The sequence below is a fragment of the Canis aureus genome, chromosome 5 (genome assembly GCF_053574225.1).
Source record: "Canis aureus isolate CA01 chromosome 5, VMU_Caureus_v.1.0, whole genome shotgun sequence".
Taxonomy (NCBI): Eukaryota; Metazoa; Chordata; class Mammalia; order Carnivora; family Canidae; genus Canis; species Canis aureus.
In genome coordinates this window covers 53,120,141-53,144,050 of record NC_135615.1, presented here as the reverse complement: position 1 = coordinate 53,144,050, position 23,910 = coordinate 53,120,141, and the positions used below count along the sequence as shown (strand labels likewise).

At 42.0% G+C, this 23,910-nt stretch overlaps 1 protein-coding gene across 1 annotated transcript in view; it reads right to left on the bottom strand.

Annotated features, from left to right (window-relative positions):
* Positions 1-23,910, bottom strand: part of MAST4 (microtubule associated serine/threonine kinase family member 4) — a 537,692-nt gene that overhangs the window by 268,345 nt on the left and 245,437 nt on the right. The window contains exon 4 of the mRNA XM_077896497.1: positions 19,984-20,058. Within this exon, the coding sequence (XP_077752623.1) occupies positions 19,984-20,058 (75 nt within the window). The remainder of the gene's footprint in view (positions 1-19,983; positions 20,059-23,910) is intronic.

Here is a 23,910-nt window from a genome sequence, read left to right as displayed (position 1 = left end):
AGTGGTGGTGATGTGAGGCACTGAGAGGGGGTCTGAATGAGTACACATGCAGAGAGGGCTGGAATTAATAACAAAAGAGGACAGCCTTTCCTCTGAAGAAGAAGAAAGGTACTGGTTGTGAACAGGTACCTTTTAAAGAAGAGCAAAGTCAAAGTGAAGCCATTTACTTGGAGGTCTGTAATTTCAGAAACACATAAATCACAATCTTCTGCCAAGGGTGAAGCCAAGGGGCGCACGTAGGGACCAAAGCAAGCAAACGGGGGTCTTTTATTGTATCATGTAGTTTTTAATAAGGGCCATTGTGGGAGGTGCTGTGCCGGGTCCCAGGGATAAAGGGCTTCATTTGCTACAAAAATGAATGTTGAAAAACCCGGAATAGAGGCCTTTTTCAAGTATCCGATAAGTACCACAGGAGGAGGTCATCAGTTTTCTGTAAAGAGGGTCAGTACTGCTTATCACCCAACCACCCACCTGTTCTTTGTGCTAACAAAAACCTGGCGGACCCAACACTACACTTGACCTCAAGACTTAGCTCAGGTTAAGTGACACTAATGACAAAGTTCACTAGGTTGGGCCAAAGTAAGTGGGTTCAAAGATGGCATGTGATTCAATTTGGGGAAAAGAAGATGCAGAACAATGTTTCTTCCAGGATCCAAGGAAAGAACTCCCTCCACCTTCCAAGAGAGCTAGCAAGAAAGAAGGAGCGTTAACCCCAAGAAGCTAATGGCTGGGGGAGACAGACACGGAAGGTGGCAGAGAAGACAGATGGCTAGAAACTGGGTCTTGGGTGATGACTTCATACACGATACATGAGCCAGTCGATTCCCTTTACCGTTGGAACCAGTTTAACTTGTGTCTTCTGTTCCTTGCAGTTCAAATATTCTCCAGTGACCTACTACCTGCACCTGGTTTTTCTTCAGCAGCATCTGGGAGTTGGCTTAAGGCATCCCCAGGAGTGGGTAAGAGAAGAGGTATTCCAGAAAAGGGAAGAGACACAGCAAGGTAGGATGGAGTGAGACAGTACAGAGCTCTTAATAAGCCTGAAATGGCTGGACACTGAAGGTAGAGGGAAAAAGGAAAAAGAAGGCGGAAGGAAAAAGGTAGAAGGTCCTGTCTGCCAACAGGACGAGAACGTGGAGGCAGAGACAGGGTTAAATCACAAAGTGTTTGGAAGAGCCCCCCTTTAGGCAACAGGGAGCTCCTCTAAAATTTTAAAGAGGAGAAATATTTGTAGTATTTTAAAGAGGAGAAAAAGATGGGTCAAATCTGCATCTAAAAAGGATCACTCTGCCACCAGGGTATCAGATGGCTTAGGACAAACAGGAAAGGAATTACGTGGTTGGCAAAGTTGCCTGGGAAGCCTGGTGGAGTAGGGACCAAGGAAGAGGCGGCGAGGGGGTCAGAGAGGAGCAGATTCAAGACATTTAATGTGTACAGGATCCGCAAAGTGTAGAAAATAAATGCTTAACTAATGGGAACATTTAGAACCTCAGGAGCTAAGGGCAGGGTGCCGCAGAGATCAGGAAAACAGGGCCATCCAAAAGCACAGAGAACCTTTCAGAAGGAATGGACGAGGGGACAGAAAAACCATTTAAGTGAGACCACAGGGTCCCTGATGGGCAGGAACAGGAGATCAAGTTCCAGTGTAAGGTAAGGGCAAGGGCCAGCACCTGGGGTCAGCACCTGGGTCTCCCTTACCTGAAAGTGACATCAGTCATCACAAACCCCCTTTTCCACGTTACGGTTTGCACACACAGGGTAGAAGCGTTTCTTCTTCACTAAGCTCATCTGCCTCCATCCACTGAAGAGCAGCATCTCGCATCTGCTGTGTGACGGACGTCCCCTCGTCCCCTCCTCGGCAGCATTTCCCCTCCACGGAACCAAGACACAGGCAGGTCGAGGAGCTCACAGAAGGTCGCAGAGCTGGGGAATGGCTTAGCCGCACTCTGAACACGCATCAGCCAGAGTCCAAAGCAGTTTAATTATTTTTCATGCTCACCAAGGGTCTGTCTGTCCCAGGACCCCACCTCATGGAGGCCACCAAGCAGCGTTCAGAGTGGACAACACGCTGGCAGTTACTCCCAGAAAGGGGTGCTACAGAGTCTGGCTGCTCTTTCTAAGCAAATTTCACACAAATTGTTTCTTACACATCGCTTGTATTTGAAGTCAAGCCCTAAAAACACGTTACTTGTAACGCAGACCTTTGAAAGTAGACAAAGTGTAATGAGTCAAATATCTGGCTAAGTCCAAGTAAATGAACAAATGAAACAAGCTTCCTCTAGCAGCCGATTATGATGGTTCCTGACGTTTCCTAACATGTTAGACCCCTGATTTCGAAAAATCAAGCTTGGGAAGCAGGTATTTGTAACCGGACCGCCTTCCAATTCGGTATTATATAAGGGAAACCTACTTCAAAGTCAGCGTCTACACTTCCCTACATGGGGTGCTGAGGAACAGCCAGTACTTACATCTTCAACAGCTCCAGTTCGCTGAGTGCTTACTGTATACTAAGCAAAGGGCATCTATTTCCCCAGGGTTAGTAGCTTCCGGCACGGTGCAATTTTATTTTATGTACTCATTTTGTCCTCTCAGAACAAAGGACTACTTCTTTCAAGAGAAAGCGTGTCCTTGTCAAAATTAAAGAAACTCCTTTTGATCCAATTAGAGGAGCCACAGTCCTTCACAACAAAAGAGGCCAAACAAGAGAACATACTAGAATCAACCAAACTTCAGGCTAAGAAGAAAAAAAAAAAAAAAAAAAGCCTCATTTAAGCTAATTGTATACTTCACAGTGATCAAATAGACGAGCTCTAGATTCACAGATGCGTGTATTCTAATACAAGTCAAGGCTAGAAAGCGTCCTTGAAAATTTTCCTTACCGTGTCTGGGACTCAGTCTCCTGAATTATAAAATGAGGATATGACAATTTCTGCCCCAAGGTATTAAGAAGATGAATGAGAATACGGGCCCTGCATTTAGCCCAGGTCTCCAACACGAGAGGTCCCTAACCGTCCGCTAGAGCTCTGTGAGCACACTACTCACATTAGACGAGGCACCTGGGGCACTTGAGAAGAGCTCCGAGAACCACAGAAACAGGGGAGATCAAAGAAGCACAAAACACCTCTCCACCCCTCCTCCTCCTCCTCCTCTCTCAATGTGGAACTCGGCCACTGTTCTGGAACCACCTGGAAGATGTGAAGCCCAATTGGGCTTCAGCGAAGTCACACACTTCCTAATCATCAGGAAAATGCTTGTAGCAGAAGATCAAACACAAAAGCCTAGACCTTTCGAATTTTAATTGCCTTTAAGACAAGTGCAAGTTTGGAGATCCTTCAGGACTATAAAACTAAGATCACTGTGGACAAGTTTTGTGATTTTCTTTTTGCCCCTTAGAAGAGTTATTTTGAAGATCTTGATAAATACGTGTATCGGCCTTGCCACTTAACTAGGCTTCTTGTTACTCGGGGAAGCCTGTGACCTATGGTGAGCTTAGATAAAAAGGCAACACTGCACAGCTGTGCCCCACCAAGCTTGGCAATTTTTTCAGTTCTTCCATCCATTACCCGCAAATTATAGTAAATTCAAAATATTGATCCGCACACCCCTATATGGGAAGAAAGTTACCATCGACTTTTATTGCTTATTGTTGGGTACAATTCCCTGGAATCAATAAAAGCTACAATGTTCATAAGCTTCTAAAAAGCTAGTTAATACAGTGGATATGAGACACCTCTTAGGATCAGTAGAAATCTATAGGATTCTTCAATAGAACAGTAGCTGGCAAACAACTTCAATGTTCAAAAGCCTTATTTGATTTTAGAATCTTCTCATTACCCGGGAAAACATATCTATGACTGGAAATAAAAATTAAGCAATTAGAAAGAACCCTGCTTCATGGATCTTCACTTTTACCTCTTGGCCCCCTGGCATTCCCACACTCACGTCACTGTCCGATCCAGAGGCAATTATAAAGAGTTGTGGTCATTTTTTAAAAAGTGTACCTAACACCAATTGAAGATAAGTTTTCTTGACAGTAGCTTCCAGGTTCGATCAAAGGAGACCAGTTTGCCCATAAACAATATTTCAACTGCCCTTAATTCAAAGAATCAATATCCTTTTATGAACCAATTCTTAAAAATCAGATAATAATTCACAGGTTCCATTAAAATTACGGACAGCCTTAATACAAAAAGAAAAGGGCTTTTTATAGAACCAGGAATCAGAATTGGATGAGACTATCAGACCAGTGATAGAGAATTTATTCAGCCGAGATTAATCATTTTTATTTACTAAGGACACCTTAGAGTTTATCTAGCAGTCACTCTTCTGAAAGCCCATTTTAGTGTAGAAATTTACTGGCAAATCAGCTCCAGGGAGCTCTTGAAGTGCCGAATGAAGCTAATACCCACAAGCCTGCTTTCTTCTGACACTCTTCTCCATCTAAATGCAAAAGACGACACTTAAAATGTACATATAAAATGTACGAGGGTGATGGAAGATTAATGACACACATATTCAAATAATCAATAATGTGACTTAAGCCTTTAATGGTACTGAAATTTATTGTGAAGAGGTCACAGAAAAAAATAAACAATTGGCTTGCAGGGGATATATTTTACTTAGTAAGTAATAGGTCCTATTTGTTAAAGGGTACGGTATGTGACTTTTAAAATTATTTCCCCCAGTGTGCTCTTTCAAATAATAGAAGATGCTGGAATTGGGAGCCCCAAGACTGATGAACATGAGGTAAGGTATCTCCTATTTCCTACTTCACACCATCCCCTGTGTAACCACCACGAAAACCGGCCCTGCCGTGCCTGCTGCCTCAGTGCCACCAACCAAGTGCTGGGCACTGAGCTTCATGTTTTCTCATACGGGATTTCCCCAAAGACTCACTCCAGCCCTGCAATTACAGAAAGCGTGACCACCATGTTTTTTCAGAGAGGAAACTGAGTTTTGGAAAAGTTATACTGTGATTTGCTCAAGGTCAGAGACCTCATGTTAAGGACAGCAGAGCAAAGACCAGGGAAGGCTAACTGACCTCGTTTCCATAGTCTATCAGCCGTGGACTGTTCCAATGTTCAACTGGTGAACATTTTTATGTGAGATGTAATAAATCCTTATTTGTTTAAACTATTAGTGTTATTTACAGTTAAGTATATTCCTGATACTCTCCAAAAAGAGCTCATACTGAACTTTCCAAGTCACCTTTGGAGCAGTGTATCCAAAGGCACATGAGGTGTCAAGACAACCTGGGCACCATCAACTATGAGCACTAGAAGGGCTGGTGTTCGTTACCCAGAGAAAATGACCAAATGTTCTTTCAATTAAGATTAGATTCTACGAGAAACCAAAACTTTGACAACATTGATTACAGATCCGTCGACGTGGTTCCTTTTTTCAAAACAGATTTGGGAGGGCTGCACAGTGTGTGTTAATGACTTTGAAGTTAACCAAAGAGACTCCAAACGTAACGGCATCACATTTGTGACAGTTAATTAGCAGAAAATATTACAGTGCAGTGAAGTTTTCGCCTTTTTTTTTTTTTAAGCATCAAAAGCAATAAAAGGCTTTGGGTTTTTAATTGCTTCTTCCCAAAGATTGAATTCTGTTCTCATTGCAAAGATAGAATCCTTCTCTCAAAGTCAAAGTGATCCCTTGTGATGTTTTTTGGATCACGAGGACTACATGTTTAAATTTGAGACCTAAGAAAGTTTTCGTACGGTGGCCTCTCATTTTTGTTGACTGAAAAAATAAAGCAATTTCCAAGAAGGAAGATTTTCCCTTTATAATATGCGAATGTCACCATTTGTAATTCAGGGGTGAACTTAAGTGGTTTCCACTTTAGTTTGTACTACATTAATTAGGTTCTTCCTCTGAAAAATCAGAAGCATAATAGACCTTACTGTATTGATATGCTTATTATATCACACAGAAGCTTTGTGTTCTCATGATGGGTTACACTGGACTACCTTGGAAACCCGAAACTGACAGTTAATTTTGGACTCACCGTCTATTGAATGAAAGCAAACAACAATAACAGTAAAAGCTGACAAGACATATGTGTAGGATATTGAAATAGTCATATCCTTATCTCAACAGAAACTACAGTGTATAAATCTTTAAAAAAAAAAAAAACCTGACTATACAAGATCACGAACAAAGAGGGGGAATTAACTTTAGATCATTAAAGAGAACATAGTTACAGGCAGTTGAACTATCTTTCGAAGCCACATGAATTTACACTAATGCTTATAAAGGGTTCTATCACTGTTAAATGCTAGTTTTAAAAAAAATAAACTTAATTACGCTGAATTATTTATCTGAACAACAACAGCAAAAAACAGTACCTAAGTAAGACAGACTGTAAAGGAATTCGATCTTTTTTTATTGAGATAAAATTGACATAGGACATCTTTAAGCTGTGCAACACATGGACTTGATACCTCATATTGCAATATGGTTGCCACATTCTATTGTGTCCTGTACCTACTATTTCCTCTGGTGGGAGGAACAATTAAGATCCAGTCTCCCAGCCTGTTCCATGTTTATAATACAGTCTCATGGTCTATAAGCCCTGCACTGTATATTAGCTGTCCAGGACTTATTTATCCATCGGTTTCAAGGATGTACTCAAACCACAACTCTTCATACTCTCAGCTCCCCGGTAACCACCACTCTTCTGTTTTTTTTTCAAGTTTGGGTCTTTATAGATTCCACACCGAAGAGATTATAGGTCTCTTTTAAAGAAAGAATGTACATATAAAAATCCTCTGTGTTGAATGCTATATGCTGATTGAAGCAAGCTGATAACCCACACAAGCCCAGGCTCAGCAGGATGAATGTGCCTCAGAGAGGCAACCAGCCAGAAGGGATCAGAATACTGGCCTAGGAGGGGCACCTGGGTGACTCAGTCGGTTAAGTATCCCACAACTGATTTCAACTCAGGTCATGATCTCAGGGCCCTGAGATCAAGCCTTGCACCAAACTCCCTGCACAGCTGGGAGTCTGCTTGTCTCCCTCTCCCTTGGCCCCTCCCCCTGCTCTCTCTCTCTCTCTCTCTCTCTTTGTGTGTGTCTCAAATACGTTAAAAAAAAACTAGCTAGGAGTATGTTCTTTGGGCAAGTACTTAACTTCTCTGTGGCTCTCTCTTCTCACTGAAATTATAGGTAATAATAGCTCCTGGTGTTACTGTGAGGATTCAGTGAAATAACACACATAAAGTACCTAGAAAAGTGACTGGCATACATCGAGCAGGCTAAAATTGGGTGATTATTCTATTTTAAATATTCATGCACAAATCTGACATGGCAACCTTAAGGTTTGGCAATTTAAAAGTATAAAGTGTCCATCTACATAATAGGTAGTTATGCTGATGTATCTTCTGTGCACCAAAGGACAGATAAAATCCAGTGATAAATTTAAATAGTCTCTGAGCCTGCTTAAATGAAAGGTTAAAGAGTCCATCTTTGCATTGCTTATTGATACTCTCAGGTGCTTTCCAAATGAGCTCTGCTCCTTTAAGACTAAGCCAAAACAGATCACCTAGGCAGTTGTAAATGCCATGTATCAAGCATGAAGTCCATCTCAATGGAAACCAAACTTCCTTAAAAAGCCAGATTCCATTTTTATCCACGCACATGCTAAACTAGTCAGCATATGTTCCAAGCATTCTATTGTGCATATTTTAAGCAGACTCTTTTTTTTTTTTTACCATGTGTAAGTTTTCATTAAATTACAAATGAAAAGGTATTTCTTGCTCTGACCAGGAATAATGCTCAATGTGTTGTTGACTCTGCATTCTGTATTTTTCTCAGTCTACCTTTCATCAATAAGTAACAGTGTTGCTTTAACTAAAAAGTGTGGAAAATTCTGATTGAATTTTCCACTTCAAAGTACACAAAATCATTTCATCTAACATGCTGTGTTGGAAAATCTATGCTCCATTCTGACCTCCTGTTGCAGTCTATTTCAAGTGTTGGTGATGCACCGTGTCACACTGCATGGCTGGTGAAGGAGAGTAAACATATTGACGGAGAAATGTTTTGAAAAAACCCCTATTCCACATAGATCCCCAGCTACTGTCAAAAATCACAAAAAAATGTTTGCATTCTGTTTGTGCAAGAGCATGACCAAGCTCTAGGAGAAATTCCCACAATAAATAAGACCAGCTACCTGCATAACTCTCCATCTAAACAAGACAGAGCCGGGCTTGGGGCGAGGGGGATGGGTGGGGGCCAAGATTCAGCCCAAATAATATGCTCAGACGTGTCTAAGAGTAAGACGTTATTAACTGTGCCCTTCCTTTAACCTATTTGCAAGGTTAAAATAAAATTTAGCAGAAGGCATTACCACCACTACTGAGAAGGCACAACTCAGCCGGCAGGCAAGAACACACCGAAGGAAAGGTAATATATTGATTGACCTTTCCTTCCAATTGCAGTCCAGGCAGCTAGCTGTCTTTTTTCATTTAGAGGGATATGACAGCTGACCTAGCTTATTTTCTTAGACTGGCAAACTAGGACAGTCCTTGGACAAGTTAGGCAGCCGAGACCAGTACACCCTACAATGACATAGCACTACAACATTCACACTGTTGTAAGTAGGAAACTCTAAACAATAATGCTGTCGTCGGAGAGCCTTCTGGGTTAGAGCTCTTCTTTCCTCCAAAAATGAAAGCCTGCTTATCGGAGAGCAGTGGGGAAGAGGTTTTCCAGGTGTACAGAATGGCAGTCAATATGAATTATTCACAGTCCTTGAAATAAAGAGCAACAGGGCCCACATAATTTCACATTTCCCAAAGAACTTGGTTAGTGGGTATCGCTTGACCAGAAAAAAAAGTTCCTTGACAAAAGGTTCTGTATTCAAGTAAGCTGGATCAGCACATCATTACAAGGGCAGAGCACTTACTTGATGCTGGATTTTTCCCATGAGTAGCACTTAACCTAACCAGAGCAAGGGGCACAGTCAGCAGTGCTCCCTAAAATAATGCGTCCATGGAACACTGTGTGGGGAAACCCCACTCAAGGCATGTGCATAGAACATGCTTTGAGAAATGCATGTTTCACTGAGCCCTCATTTTAGTACAATGGTAGGATGACCATAAGAAAAGCAGAGACCAGGCTACTGCTTCATAATATTCAGTCACTGTGAATTTCACAGTCTTGTATTGTACAACGATGGAACAGCTAGGTGACCTATGCTGTAATTCAATCAAGTGTCCCCTACAACACCTTGCAAGACAGTGCATCTAATCCAAGAGGAGACTGAACACAAGAGCTATACAAACCAACCCCTAGTGCATCCCAATGATGAGATCTCTAAAGAATTAAACACAAAGCATAAAAACACCAGTATTCCATAGGCCTAGAGTTCATGTAGACAAACCCAGTAAACAAAAATTATTACTACATCCGTGTGTTTATAACAGCAATGGCATAATAGAGCTGGGCCCCTAGTTATCAATGGCCAAGACTTATCTTTATTCTCTTTTCACTACTGGTAGATTTCCTGATCTCCCTGAACATATTTCCTGTTTCTGGGCCTTGGATTTCTATTTAGGATGTAGGCAGTCACAAGACACCATTACTCTCAACAACATGAATGAAGAGATAAAGGAAAATGAGAAACGAAAAGTGGGAGTTTGGCTGTTTCCTCCCTGCCTCGCCATTTCACTGTGGTTGAGAGCTAGCCATGGGCCTCTTGCTTCAAGAGTGTATCACTCTCTGGAATTTGCTTTTCTTTTTAGGTTTACTTATGCCCATGGCTTTTTAAATTATTATTATTTTTTTAACTACAGTATTTTAGCCCACCTTGCTGGTTTTGATTGTTAAGGTAATAGCAACAGTCTCTTGTCACTGTCTATATCCCAAGTGGAAAAGGAAATCTGAGAAATAGGAGATTTTGCTTCTTTGGAAGTCCCTAATTTTGAGGAGGTCAAACATTTTGAATAAATCAGTAGAAAGTGAGGTGCACAGTATTTAGGTCCAGGGAAAGTGTGTCTCTTCTATGTCACACCACTTGAGCATGGGTGCTGAGTCACTGCACTATTCACCTGAGCTAGGTCTGGGTACTGCTGTGACCCACAGATAAGAGAAATGGGCAGTGTAAACAGATGCACAGATAACCAAGATCTGGGTGTTATCAGACTAAGACTTAAAGATAACTATGCTAAAGGATACAGTTGAAAACATGCGTGACAACATGCAGACATAGGACATTTCTGTATAGAGGTAAAAACTGCAGTTATAATGAAGAACAAAAGGGAAAAGAGAGACTGAAAGACAGGATGCCAGAATGAAATGGACTTACCAGCTGACTGGGCAAAGCAAAGGAAAGTTTAAGTGAAAATGACAGATATTTTCCAAAATGAATCACCAGGAGAAGCTCAACAAAACAAAGCCAAAAGCTAAAACGTGTATCTAAGACCCAGGAGACAGTATAAAACAGCTTACATGGGTATACACTAAGTCCTAGAAAGAGAAGAGAGAAAATGAGGTAGAAGATATATTCAATTGAAAAGACACTGACTTAGGACTTCCAAAAAAAAAAAAAAAAATGATGGAAGGCATCCATCCACAGATCCAAGAGGCTCTGTGACTCCTGAGCAAAATAAACACAGAGAAAGCCATACTTGGGTACATCACAGTGAAATCTCTTTTTTAGGTGGGAAGCAGGTAAATATGAGTGTGGGAATGGCAAGGGTATGCTGCTCCCAAAAAATTAACGTAAAAATGTGAACATAGGCAATAGAGTTATCTATATAAGCAGTCCAGCTACCAAAATAATCATAGTCAGTGAGCATCAGCCAGCAAGTGTGTCCAGCTGTTGAGGATGCTCTACCCAAGTACTGTGACGAAACAAACTCCCTCCAAAACCCTACCAGGAGTAGCAGAATCCCCAGGCAAGATAAGAGTAGCCCAGCTAAATGTCTAAATTACTTTTCCAGAGTCGCTGTTTATGTTTTGATCTGTTTTTCTTTCTGCCTGATGGCTAAGGGGGTTATAGAGGCACACAGGATACCGAAATCCTTGAGGGCAAAGGGATGATTTCAGTACTTCCTCTTAAATCTAGAGCCAAATTGGGTAACCTGTACTTAACCCACTCTGTGACCTTTTTACCTCTAAATTAAAAAGATTTCTTCCACCCTTCCTCCAAATAAATTGCTAATCTCATTTTGTCCAATTACCTGTTATACACATCTTTGGCAAGCACAACTCTGATACTCTGATGACTCTGAGAAAAGTCAACAAAATGTAATTTATGACTTTTTTAAAGCCTTTGGATGGGTGGGGATCCACCTAAGGGTAAAAGATGCTGAGCTACACACCATGCAAGGCACCTATGCTTACTTAACCTTTGCCAGCTGGAAAGAAAAAAAAAAAAAAAAAGGAAAAAGATCATGCCATAAGAATCTGTGTTTGAGAGGAGCCACGGGCCCAACTACTTTTTCCTCCTTAATGTTTTCAGCCGCAACAGTCAAACAGACTTCAAGAAGAAATTATAGCAACCGAAATTCTGAAAGCCACGGTGATTGTGGTCTTTACAAGTTTTTTCTACTTTTTACCTGTGCTTTGAAGCCCAATCCTACCCTTTTCTTAAAAAACAAAACAAAAAAGCAAAACAAACAAAAAACAAAGGCAAACAAAACCAAATACCACTTACTGGATAATAAATCAGCTGTTGGAAAACAGTGTCAGGAAAGCCATGAGATTCTGAAAACAAAAAAGAGAAACCTAAAACGCTCTGAAAATTGCAACAAGGGGTCTTCTGAGATGTTGCCAAAGCTGGGTTTTTTGTGGTCTGGGGGGTTGTTACATGGGTATAGTCCATGTGTTCACAGACATCTGAACGTTGTAGTGAGGTGTTACTCCTACAGAAGAAGAATGAGTATCTAAGATCTGTGGGGCAACAGCAAGCTTAAAATATGTGTTACATCTCAGTAAAAATGTGTTTTTAAAAGACCAGGTAGGAATTCTTCAGAAGGCCACAGGCTGTACTCACCTTCAAATCATGGCACTAAATCCCAGAGCCTGACTACAAAATGGACAGTAAGCATATTCTACTGGAACTGAATTCCAAAAGGCACGTTGTAGCACTGCCATTTTTAATGCTTTAGTGCTGGATTGACATCACACCTTGTAGACAGCATCACAGAGAAGAAGCAATTGGAATCCCCTTTCCTTAAAATTACCCTCTGTGTCTATGTAGAAAGATGTTAGGCTGACAAAAAAAGGGGGGCACCTTTTGCCAATTCTTTGGTTGAAATGTTAGGAGTGTGGAATTCTACTGAAGTCCAAATCGTTATAAATCAGGAGAAACACGCTTAGGAACGATAAGGAGAATAAAACACTTTTCCGACAGCTTCGCAGCAGTAGAGATTGAGGGTAGCGTATTACCAGGTGGAAGAGGGTGGTAGGTAAGCCAAAGGATGCATCTGACACTTGAGGCAAAAAGATGATCCCCTTCAGGAGAGGGGCTGCCTTCCTTGTGAACCCTGAGAAATACTGGCTGGTCTAGGGCATCCCCTAGGAAAGAGGCACAGCCCCTCTTTCTAAAGCTGGTGCTGACAAAGCACCTGACACAGAGGCTATGTACAGGGAGTAACCGGGTCTGCATCCTGGCTTCCCCTTGTACTCGGCTCAGGAACCTGCACAAGGTTCGGGAACTTTCCAGGCAGTCCTGCCAAAGGCAGAGAACAATCCTGCACAGGCTGCCAAGCAGAAGAGCGCCATAGGAGTGTGGTCCCCAAATTCAACAAAGGCTTCTTCTTGGCCATGAAGAAAGGCAATCCATCATTCGTAATGCGGGAAGAAGTTAGGCTCTGGGTGTGATGTCTGCTGTCCTAGCTGTGCCCTGTCAATTGGGGCCCATGAGTTGAGTGAGAATGAACTTCAAAGACAGTTGCCCAGTAGAGGTAAAAACAACAACAACCACCAACCCTAAGAGGGGAGAGGGGAGAAGGGAGAAGAGCCTTCATCCCCCTGTTGCAAGGCTTTCCTTAGGATCCAAACCACAGAGGCCTTTACCCATCTATTCATATCTGACACCGGCTGCTCAGTGTGTGCTCTGCTCTCGTCAACAGGAGGTCGCCTTAAATTCAGGGAGAGCCTCCTCTGCTTTCCTTCGTGAGTCGTCTACGCCCCTCAGCCGGTCTTAACAGAAGCAACTAACTGTGGTCAAATCAATGAAGAGGTAGGGTTTTTGTTTTTGTTTTGTTTTTCCCTATTCTTTGGAAACATCCAATAGCTGCAGTGACACGTTTTGGAACGTGTTATATTTCTCTTGTGTTTTGCTTTTGAAGGCTCATAGGTTGCACGATTCTGCTCTGCAGCCACCATAACTGAGGGCCCAGTAAAAATGACAAAAGCTTTTGTGTAGCAGGTGGCCCATCCTGTTCTGTTTCTCGATCTGGGGGTGCTTTGCTGGTTGCCCAGGACTGTTCAGTTTGTGGATATTCACCGAGCTGCATACTTCTGAATGTGTATCATACTTTAATAAAAAGTATTGCACACGTGGACATACCAAACATAAGCAATTTAAAAAAAAAAAACACACTTGTCCACGCAGCTGCAAGTGCCAGGCATGTGCCAAGGGCATCACGTGGGGGGAAGCGTCTATCCCTCCCTCCCCACTTCAGTTATACCCATCACGAGGCAGCAAGGCTTCTTGGTGAAGAACAGGGAGCCCAAGCCAGGCTGACCGGGCTTGAATGTGGCCTCCTGTTTTCCTGGCTGTGTGATCTCGTGCAGGCGACTGAACCTCACCCTGCTTTCACTTCCTCGCCTGCCAAGTACTACCCCCCAAGGTCGTCGTGAGGGATACAGGGGTTGGTCCGGTGTGTCAAGGACCTGGGACCACATGGGGCACATGCCCGGGCTGCATAAGCATCAGCTAAATCTCCCTCACACCAGGCTGCTTGTGCTCTGGCCGCACGTGCGTCTCCCTTCTAACCTGTCTCCTGGCCTACGTGTTCTTGCTTGGGGAGATTCGAGGGTAGGGGATGGGACAGAGTTAATCACACCGCTCGGCCCAGAGCACAGGACTCCACCTGTCGGCTTACATACTCGACAATACTTTCCATTTCTGTGCCAAGCAACCTTTCTAAGGCCCCAGATGGATATCTAGCTATTTGCATGAACTCCTGGAAAATGTCAATTTTATTGTGTGCATGTATTTTTTTTTTAAGTAGGCTCCATGCCCAGCATGGAACCCAACATGGGGTTTGAACACACGACCCTGAGATCAAGACCTGGGCTGAGACCAAGAGTCAGATGCTTACCCGACAGAGCCACCCAGGTGCCCCTGGTGTGCCTGTATTTTTAATTGATGATAAAAGTGTGGTACTGTAGAACTGAATTTTTAACCTTGTTTTCACACAGAGACATATTTTAGGCTCTGCCCTCATTGCTGTGGGTCCCCCACCTCCAACCCAGGCGGCTGCTTCTATCTGCTGGACATTACAGGAAGCCATCCACCCTACTTTCCCAGTCACTCTCTCAACTGCCTACATCCACAGTAACCCTAAACTTTCTGGAACACCAACAGTGCTGCCAGAAGCATCTGTGCACACGTCCTTGGACACAGGCCACTTTTTCCAGATGGAGATGTCGAGGTCACAGGGCAGACCCTGCCTAGGTTAACTAAGAACTTCCAGCTGACTCCCCCAAACAGCGTTATTACTCCATGGATTAGCCACACCAGGTTATTTTAGGACAACCACCTTCTTAATGAGGGAGGTAATGTCATGCCCCCAGCGTGCTGATGCCGAAAGAAGAGACTTCTTGGTCCCACAGCTCTTGCACATCTGCCTGACCTCAAAGCCTGTGCATATCCCGTCACGGAGGGTCACGTCAAGGGCATACCTTGCACATCGACCTCAGGTCACACTCCCTCCATTCCGGGCTGCCACACAACTTTCCTGTGTGCACTACGGAACGTTCACATCTGCATTCACACTGCTAACAGTGTCCTGTTCCTCCTTCAAGGTCTAGATGAAAACTCACAAGCTCTAGGAAATCTTTTCTGACTGCTGCTCACAGATCTCCCTCAATTCAAAATCAATACCCAATACCACACTGATCCTGTTTACCATACAATTTATTACTGCCTCAGCTTTACTTATTTTATTTGCTAATTTTATTACATTTTTGAAGGTAAGCACCCGATCCTGCAAATTATTCCCTCCACGCCTAACATACAGCTGAGTGCATGGTATGCATTCATGAGCAGAACAGACTTTTAACAATGCAGACATTTTACTCCCCAAAAATCATCTGGTCCTAACCCTTTATTTTATAAAATAAGAGAAAAATTCCACTTGAATTCATTATTAACTAGTTACCATGACAACAGTAATCATAATTTAAAGGATAGCTCTGATTTGTCTGATATTCCTTAACTGGCTGTGTGGGAAAAACTTTTACACATTATCTCTCATTTAGAACTCAAAACAATCTGATAGAGGGATATTATTTTGTTTCTCCATTTTCGGGTGAGGAAACTGAGGCTTTCTTCAGATGATTAAATAACTGGCCCAAAGTCACAGCTAATAAGTTTCGGATATGGATTCACATTCATTTTAACTGGGCCAAAGGTAATTTGTAGATGGCTGATGTCAAAACAGACAAACACAAACCATAAACTACCTCAAAAATTTCTGATAGAAATCAACCATCTCTTTTAGCCTTGGCAAAAACAAAACAAAACAAAAAAACCCACCCATAATATGACACTTTATGTGACTAAAATACTCCAAGAATAATTATGGCACCTGGTCTTCCCGACCCCTTCCCCATCTTCCAACATCCTTAAATAGAGTAACAAATACTACATCCTCCAAAAAGGAAATTATTCTTTAACAGTTGAAATTCCTGGGACTAGGTGTTCATCACCATCCAGAAACCCAATGCATAACAAAACTCAAAATGTAGACATTTTAAAACCAAACTCCTCACTGCTCAAAAAAAAAAAAAAAATCAACCGATTTTTTCTGCTACTACAGACAGAAACACGATGCCCTGATTCCTATTGTCATTATCCCACTTCATCTATGCAACTGTGAACTCAGCATAGCTTCTTGTCCCCTCTCAACAGTGGGTTTCTAAGGTCTCAAAGACATTTACTCTTCACATAGGTAAAAAATGAAAAGAAAAAAAAGATCAATTCTAAAATGTTTATGGTCATGAGAAAAGAAGACCATCTGCTCTGAGATGGCTCTGGGCTGATTTTCCCAGCAGGGCAGTCCACGTTTTATAAACCTTATTCTCATTAGAAAAAGGTAGGAAAAATTGCTGGGAATTAGTATAAAGGATTTTCAGGCCCTACAGCAGACTACCACAACATAGTTTAGAATTGTATGCGGGTTTTTGGTAGTTGGATTACCAGGGCATTCAGGTCATTCGGTTTGTTTTTTAAAGGAAGATAGAATGTTACAATACCTTTTCTGGTTTTGAACCCCTATTTACTCTCACAAGCTCGAACTGTAAGTACAATCTTTATGAACCTATTTATTCTGAATCAGCAAAGCTTCCAATGGAAGACGACAGCTCATCTAGAATAAATCTTCATCATCCTTTTGGGCAGAAATGCCAGAGGATTTGAAAAGTAATCCTCTGTACTCTCCTGTGTTCTTGCCTTGTGTACCTCCTGTCTCCCCAGATCGTGTCCCTGGTGCTTCCATAGCAAATTGATTTTTATTTAACAGAGGCCTTTACCACTCCACAATAACTGCTCTGCGGTCTTTGAACTATTATTCCTATCGCCCGTTTTGCTTCATTCTTTGTTCATTTACAGTGTTACAGCATTCATACTGGGGGAGAGACAGGTGAGCATATTCTCAAAGTGAAAGCAAATATTTAGAAACTCCCAGTGGACAAGCTTAGCCAATCAGAGGCAGATTACTTACCCTTGATTTCTTCCTAACCCTTTCCTCTTATTCAAATAAAACAGATTTAAAAGCTTGTTTTCCTATACTTAGAGCACCAAAAAGCTTTCTAAGAGGGGGAAAAAAAACCCCAAGCTAAAAAAAAAAAAAAAAAAAAAAAAAAGCACCAACTCCTTGAGCAGACAATGAGCCCCTATGTCTGGTCCATATTTTCCCCATAGCTTTAATGCAATTCTGTTCTAAAAATTAACTTCCACTGAAGACAGTGATAGAAGACTGCCTAATAATAATGGTCTGCAAGTAATGAGGAATGATGTCATTGGTAGAGGGATTTTAGGATTGAGAAATGCCATTCAAAAACCTCAGACTAGATGGTAAAGTGACTAGTTATAAATAGCCTTGAGGGGAAAAGAAAAATAATTGCTCCATTTGATTAAGAGAACATTTCATATACTCTCATTTAATAGAGGAGAAAAATCTAGAGCAACGGAGGCTCCGTGGTAAGTGGCTACCCAAGAGCTGGCTTATGGCAAAGTGCAAAGTACAACCCAGTCTAGTATATTCTATATTGCTACAGGGGAACTAAACATTTCTAGCTGAGCACACTTCTCTTGAGATTACACAACACCGACTCAGAACAAAATCAATGCCCTCAGAAGATTTGGCAGCTGGTTTACCATAAATTGTTTCTGACCCCCCACAACATGGGCACCTATAATTTGCAAGGGTTCTTTACTGCAGCTCGGGTTATTGAATTGAAAATGATACACCACAGATTCTAAAGCAATGTGCTTATAATGAAAGGTCACTGGCTACACAGGCACACATTTCCATTTACTATTTATCGTCCAAGTAACATACCCACACAGCTAACAGTGGCTTCCCCCAACACATCTTAATGCTAGGAAAGATTCTTAGGCCCTTCTCAAATTTCTAGTACTGCCGTATTTGGGGCGAGAAAGGAGTTGACCTTTAAAACCTACTAGGTAACATGGTTGAACCTATTCACATAGCACATTAAAGCACCAGATGACTTCTTTACAGTAGTTTAGTGACTTTCCTCTTAAACTCTATCTGGAAGGGAAGGGTTCTCGCTCAAAATAAAACAACAAAACAATTTTCTTCAGCATTAAAAGAAAATTAGCTAACTTAGAGTGTAATATAATAACACACTACATGGTAAGGCACAGTATTTCTGAAATGTCAAGGGAGAATGAAATGAATACAGGATAAAAGAAAGAGGAACCAAAGCACGTGCTGAGTGGAGTCCTTAGGCGTGAAAGACCTGGTATACTTGGAGCTGTGCTCTCCTTCACCAAAATTCACCTTACATGAAACCATCCAACTTATTCAAAGCTGGTTTATATCTTCCCCTCCCACACCAAGAGAACTTCCAAGACTCCATCATAAGGATTATGAGCCAAAGCGAATTATCTGGAGAGCTTGGGGAGGGGGCACTCTAGGCACTTAATACATGTAACACAGGGTTACGGATCCTGGAGTTCACTTTCAAATACTTTACCAGAGGCACTGGGGTTTTCTATGTTGGTTTAAATTATCCCCTGTATAGTCAGTGGCCCTGATCACAATTTACTCCCCCAGAGTGGTCAACTAGTATTACATAAGAGGCATATACATTTCAGTTAACCCTAGAGAGTTTGCCAAGTGGCATAATGAAATAGGCTTTCAGTGCTGAAATGAAAATCAGTGGCTCCCTGATTGGCATGATGGATGTTAACAAACAGGCAGTCATCATTGAAACTAGAGGTATTTAGGGTAAGTGGGCAAAATCAATCTAAAGACATTCTTCACCCTTGCATGAACAGTGTTAAGGATCTAGGGAGCCTATAACTTGTACCCTCAGGATTGGCCCCTGAGAACCAAATGCTCTATAGCCTCATGTCTAGGAACTGGGTTAGAGGAGCCCTGTTGCTGGATGCCCACTACAAGCGTGAGAGAACCCTGCCTGTGGAAAGCTGTCAGGTCATCGACCTTGAGTGGAACTTTCCGAACAGATTTGGTTGGAGGACTTCAGAGGCCAGAGAGTAGGGATTTCCCTGGGTTTATTTTTATTTTTTTTTTTAATTTTTATTTATTCATGATAGGCACACAGTGAGAGAGAGAGAGGCAGAGACACAGGCAGAGGAAGAAGCAGGCTCCATGCACCGGGAGCCTGACATGGGATTCGATCCCGGATCTCCAGGATCGCGCCCTGGGCCAAAGGCAGGCGCCAAACCGCTGCGCCACCCAGGGATCCCTCCCTGGGTTTATTTGACAGGGTGCAAGACGCTTTGTGCCTATTTGCTAGTACATGTTTGTCAATGCAAATCCGTGTGCAGCAGGACTGGCCCGTGACTTACCTGAGATGTGTGGGGTTAGCAAGCCTTAACCCAAAACCTCACCCACTTTTCTGTGGCTACTGCTATTCATCAAACAGAGCATAAGGGTTGAGCATGACCCATCGCTTCTTGGCCTTCTGACTAAGATCAAGGGAAGAGCTGAGCATGACCGAATTGGACTGAGTATTCCCAACCGGTACACAACACTAACTATGGCCCTGGAGGCCTCCCCTCACCAAGTTGTGAGTTTTCAGGAGCTGTACAAGTCAGCTGTTTAAACACAGTCATTATTAAGAGTTAGAAATATCTAAACTTATAATGAAATACATTCTATTGGAAACAAAGGTAAAAGATAATCAAAACTGATTCGACTTCTGATTTCTTTTGCTATATTTTACTAGGATTTAATATCAAGTTCATCTGTAGGGTAGGAAAAACTATGTACCGGTGCTCTACATGGCGTCCATCTCTTCCCAGCTGTGAGGTCAGCTTTGTCACAGCGGCACTTGAAAGCCAGCTGTGGTAGGAGTACCCACAGAAACCAGCAAATACTACCTATCAGGGTTCTGATGGTTTTCAGGGCTGGTTGTCAAACCCACAACTGCACTGGTATGCATGGTCTTGAATTAATACAGCAGACTTTGCTTCCTCGTAGGCCTTCACATTCACCAGCACATGTAAAAACCCACCACCTCATTTTGCACAGAGGAACCACACCCCCACGCACACCTGCCGCCTGGGGCGACGGGACACACTCACTTTTGAAGCAGCTGGGTCCACTAGTCTCTGCCGATGTCGGGCTGAGTTGAAGTGGCTCTTCGGAGGCTGCCCTTCCTGACAGTGAATGGAAGATGGGGCATGAACGAGCGAGGGGAAGGGGAGGAGGTGGGGCATGGGATGATGGGAAATGGTCAGAAAAGGGAGAGGGACAGCGTTTAACGGCACTGTACTTGTTTCTTTTAGCCGACATCCAATAATAAAAACACGACGTGTTCCCCCCATGGAAGCACATGCCACGTTCAAATCCTTTTGTTAAACACCAGCCTTAAATATACACCTGAGTAATAAAGTTAAGAATGCAGCCCAGGATGCAGACATTGCCCAACAAATCTTCATTCTTCCCTTATCTGATACTTTCTCTGACTGTACTTGAAGGACACCAAGGAAGACTGGAACCCGATTTCCCTGAACACTGAAGTCAATCTTCCCAGAATAACAAGAGGCATTAAAGGGAACTCTTGGACTTGCCACTCATGTAAGTATCAGCAGAATGACATGGGAATCACAGCCTTCCTCAGAAACATGGAAAAACCTCCAGCCTCCCTGCATCATCCTGGAAGAACTCCTGGTGCCTGGAAACCACCAAAATTTCTGTCCCTGAATGCAATTAAATTTTATTGGCTCCAACAGAGACTGAGCTTTAGTACTTTAATCTATGAGGAAGGGTGCTTTTTCCTTAGACCCGTCCTATGAATGTTCTTGTATATAGAGATGGATCCCATAGAAAGACTCAACACTTCCCATCGTTTATTCCATGCCAAACATATACATAAAAAAAATCCAAGAAATTATATTTTAAAGGGCAAGTTTAGAATAGAGGTCCATGTCAACTGTACAGAGTTTCACTTCTCCATTCCTTCAAGAATTTGAGAAGCAAACAATCGATCCATGGTGAGCATCAACTTCAGTGATAGGAAGATGAAAGCAATGGAGAGAAGGTCTTAAACATCCCTGTGCCTAAAGCCCCTGGTCCAAGGGAGAGGCCACACAGGGAGCAGAGCCCCTCGCATGAGTGTGATAGTTAGCTCAGCCCTGTTGACACAGCAGAGTACAAGGCCTTCTACTGAGGTGAGAATGCAGCATCTATAGTACAATACTTAACAATTCTTCTTCCAGGGATAACAGCTCTATTACTTCTAACACGTGGATCAATCACATCCACTTGAAATGCCAACAATCACTACTTTGGTGTCCAACATATAATGCTTACCTTTCAAAAAGGAAATGTCATTAAGTAGACTACGAGTCAGAATTATGTTTTTCTTTAGTAACTGCCCTGCCAACATGCATTCTTTCCCTACTCTCTTCTGGAAGAATCCAAGGAAACAGTTTTAAATCTCAGATGACCTAGAAAAATGGACCAAAGGCTTAACAGCAAAAGTGATGCTCATTAATTCACTGAATATTTGGCAAAACAGAAACAAATGAAAAAAAAAAAAAACTGAGTATGACTTCTCACTCAAAAGAATCAATAGTTTCGCAGGAGAAATGCCATTATGACTTTTTAAAAAAAGGATTTTATTTATTGCTTGAGAGAGAGAGAACGTGAGCAAGGGAAGAAGGGGCAGAAAGGGAGAGGGGGAAGCTGACACCCCCCTGAGCTGGGAGCCCTACCACAGATGGGCTTGGGGCTCAATCCCTCGGGATCATGACCTGAGCCAAAGGCAGATGCTTAATGGACTGAGCCACGCAGGTGCCCCTACTCTATGTTTTATAAATCACGAGATTATGTATTTAGTTGGGTTTGAAAATTCTCCTTTAAATGCAATGGCTTATCAGAAAGTGGTTTTAATTTTTTTTCCCTAAAAAAAAAAAAAAAGTCATTAGATATAAATAAATAAATAGCCTCATTAATATATCTGGAGATCTATCTGCCCTTATTAACCTTCCTATGAAATGATTACAACTGATTTAAGAGTTCCAATGCACAGTGCCAGGCTTCCACTTATGAGGAAAAAAATTAATCTTGGCGTTAAATATACAATTACAGTCAATGTGCAAATTAACTAAATCGTAGACCTGTGGTTTATTGCTCTTCTTCTGACTGCAAGGTGAAAGTGGTGTGGTTTTTTTTTTTTTTAATTAGCAAATTGCACCATGAACTCAGCAGGGGGCAGATGTTGATATTAAAACTAGAATCTTGATGTTCAACCCCCCAGCAGAAGGCCAGTTTAAAGAGACTAAGCATATCCTTCCGGGAGGAGGGCTGGGGGGAGGTGGCTTTTTGAAACCTGGCTTCCATTTTATCTCATTTATCATCAAGTACAATGAGTCTGTAACAATAGTCTGCTTGCAGTGAACAAATATGGGTATGAAATAATCAATACATTTATACAGATTCTGGTAATACATCTTAATAGAAACCAAAGAACACCCTGGAGTATTGATGTCATTTTAATGAATTGCATACGGGGTGAAAATAAAGGAATTGTGAGCAGCTCACACCAAGTTTTTCCTCCCTGTGACTCCTATCTTAAACTAATCTTAATTTTCAACAGAATTCAACAGTCGCATTGCACTCTACCACTGGAAAAAAAACCAAGTCAGTCATGGTCAGTTACTCACATATTCTGGAATCAGCTGGATGATACTGAGGCTTTGTGGAAAGATGTACATAGCTAGGGACTGGATAAAAACTTTTGAGAAGAATTTAATTCATTAGAAGCTAGACACATCTGCTTCTTCACTTGAGGGAGACCTCAATGAAGGCATGTAAAAACTCCTTCTTTCCTTTTTCCAGTCTTGTTATAGGCCAGATTCCCTGACACAACCAGGAGAAGTACAGACAATGCACCTCTGAGCATAAGCAGTTACATAAAGTCAATTATTAAATACTTGACATTTTTTAAAAAGCAAACAGGGCTCTTATTAACGGCAATGCAGGAAACCAACATCTTATTTTTTAAAAAAAGATTTTATTTATTTGGTTCATGAGAGACACACAGAGAGAGGCAGAGACACAGGCAGAGGGAGAAGCAGGCTCCCCACAAGAAGCCCAATGCGGACTTGATCCCCGGACCCTGGGATCTGACCCCAAAGGCAGACGCTCAACCACTGAGCCACCCAGGTACCCCGGAAATCAACACCTTATATATATAAAAAATTGTACCTACAACTTCCCATGTTCAAGAAAAACTGAATTCTAACATTCAGGCTAATGTGAAAGACAAAATAGATGACTTCATTTTCTTTTCCCAAACTTTTAGTCCCAAGAAGCCATTTTTCCTCCTAAATGACAGCCTTCAGACTCTGGTATCTGTCATCCCAAACTGAGACATCAGTCTCCGGGTAGCATTTACCTCCTGGCTAATTCCATCAACTTCAGCAAAATAACAGATTGGACCTGGGTGGCCCAGGGGGCTCTCTACAGAGCAGCTTATTTACATACGTAAATAGAGGCTCTTTACTGCAGGGGGGTGTGGGGACAAGAGAAGGAGGGGTGGAAGCCTCACCATCAGTTTCATGGCAACATTATATTGCTCAGGTTCACTTAACCAAAATCTTTGTGCCATCATAACCACCACTAATAAAAGTAGCAGCCCTCGGTTGTGTAAATAAACTATTAGACAAAAAATGACAAGGGAAGTGTTGACATGTGCATAATCTGGAAACTTAATGAGACACACTTCAGGTCCGTGCTAAATGCTTTCGTCAAGACTCCTGTTAAGTAAGTCATTTTAGAAATCATAAACATCCCTTAACACTGCAGATCATACTTTTTAAAGAAATTATTGTTCCCTAAACAGTACATATCTGATAGCATAGTACTTTAACCTAATTTGCATCATACAAAGACACTTCAAAGAATACTCAGTGGAAAATGATTTATCAGGCATGAAATAATGGGTGTCCAGTGAATTTAGTGGCTGATGTTGGATTATAAAATAACTAGTTCTTTAAGTCATG